Here is a 2664-nt window from a genome sequence, read left to right as displayed (position 1 = left end):
TTTTTTTTTTTTTTTGAGACAGAGTTTTACTCTGTCACCCTCGCTAGAGTGCAGTGGTGTCATCATAGCTCACTGCAACCTCTAACTCTTGAGTTCAACTGATCCTCCTGCCAGTCTCCCTAATAGCTCGACTACAGTACAGGTGAGCGCCACCATGCCCGGCTAATTTTTTCTGGTTTCAGTACAGACGGAGTCTCACCCTTACTCAGGCTGGTCTCAAACTCCTGAGCTCAAGTGATCCTCCTGCCTGAGCCTCCCAGAGTGCTAGGATTTACAGGCATGAGCCACAACGCCCAGCCCCTTCTTTCTGACTCGTATCTTTTGATTGGACCCTCCCATAGGATGAACCAAAACAGAAGTCTGAGGGCACTATAATCTTGTGGTACAGCCCGCACAGGTGAGCCTTTGGGAACACAGAGCAGGCTAGAGAAGAGTAGAGCTTGGTTCTGAGGGGAAAGATACCAGCACATAGGCATTTCACAAAAAACAAGCACAAATGACCAATAAATTTGGGAAAAAATGCTCTTTCTTATTTGTACTTACAAAAATGCAAATTTATTTTACCCAAAATGTAGGAATAACTAAAATGACCCTGAAAGGTAGAGTGAATAAATAAAACACAGTATATTCATACAATGAAACACTATATAACAATGAAAACTAACAGACTATAGCCACAGGTATCAACACAGATAAATCATACAATGTTGAATAGAAGAAACAAGGTAAAGAACAATACAGCCAGAATGTTCCATTTATATATGAAGTTCAAAACAGGCAAAAATCAAACCATATATTATTTGGGCCTACATATATGGAGGGTAAACTATGAATAAAAGTAAGGGAAGGGTTATCACAAAAGTCTGGATAGTGGTTACCTCTGGGGGTAGCAAAGGACATGCAATGGGGGAGGAATACACCAAGGGCTTCAAAGGTATAATGTTTTATAATCTGGGTGGTGATTACCTGGTGTTTCTTTAAACTCCCATTTGCAGACATATATATTCTTTACTATTCCTTTTCATGGTATATATGATGTATTTAACAGTAAATTTTAAAGAAGTAATATATACATGCCAACCCCTATTCTTATTGAGTAGTTTAAGTTATTCTGCTCCAGCTTCTTCATTTTGTTTGGGTAGTTTGGTGACTTTCTCAGATGTGCTCAGAGCATCAAGCTTTAAGAGCTAACCACTATTGCTGTATTGGGTTGTATAGTTCAAAAACCAAAAAATATGAATAGCTTGGTTTAGATTTTTGAAATAGTGAAGATAACTTGAGACTCTCATTACTACCTTTAAATACTGTAATGGAGCAGAAACCTTTATTGGAAACTAGCAAAATATGTACCTTAGAACATATTTATAGAGTAACATATTAAGCATACAGACTTAATGTATAAATACTTTTAAGTAATTGAGATTTAAACAATGGAAATGATTTGGTCTGCTCTGAACCTAGTAACTTTTTAACTTACCATCCCTTAAACCTGCCCAATAGGAGTGGGATTTTTCTTGCATCTGAATTAGAAGACTTTGAATGTTTCCTCCTAAGAATGAGCCGTATTGGGGGTGTGATACAAGATACCCTCCCTGTTCAAAACTACAAGAACAAAGAAGGTTGGGATTTCCATTCTCACTTCATTCTCTATTGTTTGGAACACAGTTTGCAGCATCTTCTTTATGTCTATCTCGACTGTTACAAGTGAGTACTGAGAACTGGTTTGTCTTTGAGCAGGTCCTCAAGTTTCCTTTTTCCATACTACCTCTGAGTGACTTTTAGGAAATGTCAAGCATTCATATGAGGAATACTGATCTTTTTGAAGTAGTTTCCCCCACTCCAACAAATAGTACATCTTTAAGTTAAATGTTGCATTCACCTAAATGCTTGTGTGTTTTTTTTGGTGACGTTTTGTAATATCTCTGTTAACCATTTAAATAACTTGACATTAGAATGAAATGGAAGAAATGCTTTAAAAAGTTTGAGAGGGGCTGGGTGCGTGGTGGCTCACATCTGTGCTCCCAACACTTTGGGAGGCCTAGGTGGGAAGATGGCTTAAGGCCAAGAGTTTGAGACCAGCCTGGGTAATGGAGAGACCCCATCTCTACAAAAAATTTTTTAAAACATTAATTGGACATGATGGCATGTGCCTGTAGCCCCAGCTACTTGGGAGGCTGAAGTGGGAGGATCACTTGAGCCCAGAAGTTAGAGGCTACAGTGGGCCAGTGAGATATGATTGGGCCACTGCACTACAGCCTGGGCCACAGAGTGAGACCCTGTCTCTAAAAAAAAAAAAAAAATTTGAGAGAAAGATTCTAAAGATTCCCTTAGAATTCTTTGATGCTTTCATTACCAGGAGAATACTAAACAACTTTGATTTCATAGCCATTGCAAGGCGTATTAGATATGCTCTAATATTTATAGTTATATAGACACGGAGAGAGATACATCAATATATATCTACCTAAGGTCAACCTGCAGAATCACATCTGTGGCCAGTGTTAATTGCTATTAAATCAGTATTAACAACAGTAATAGAAATAGTCTCTAAAATATGAATGCTTACAATGCTGTTGGCACTAAGGTAAGTGCTATACATGCATTATCTCATTTAATCTTCACAAAAACTCTATGAGGGCTGGGCACGGTGGCTCACACCTGTAA

At 38.4% G+C, this 2664-nt stretch overlaps 1 protein-coding gene across 1 annotated transcript in view; it reads left to right on the top strand.

Annotated features, from left to right (window-relative positions):
- The window catches only part of SPG11 (spastic paraplegia 11 (autosomal recessive)), a 114117-nt gene that overhangs the window by 50343 nt on the left and 61110 nt on the right, over positions 1–2664 (top strand). The window contains exon 16 of the mRNA XM_012649141.1: positions 1501–1704. Within this exon, the coding sequence (XP_012504595.1) occupies positions 1501–1704 (204 nt within the window). The remainder of the gene's footprint in view (positions 1–1500; positions 1705–2664) is intronic.

Source organism: Propithecus coquereli, unplaced genomic scaffold, assembly GCF_000956105.1.
Source record: "Propithecus coquereli isolate 6110/MARCELLA unplaced genomic scaffold, Pcoq_1.0 Scaffold3, whole genome shotgun sequence".
In the NCBI taxonomy this organism is placed as follows: domain Eukaryota; kingdom Metazoa; phylum Chordata; class Mammalia; order Primates; family Indriidae; genus Propithecus; species Propithecus coquereli.
The sequence above is the reverse complement of the archived record's forward strand: the minus strand, read 5'-3'. Positions and strand labels throughout refer to the sequence as shown.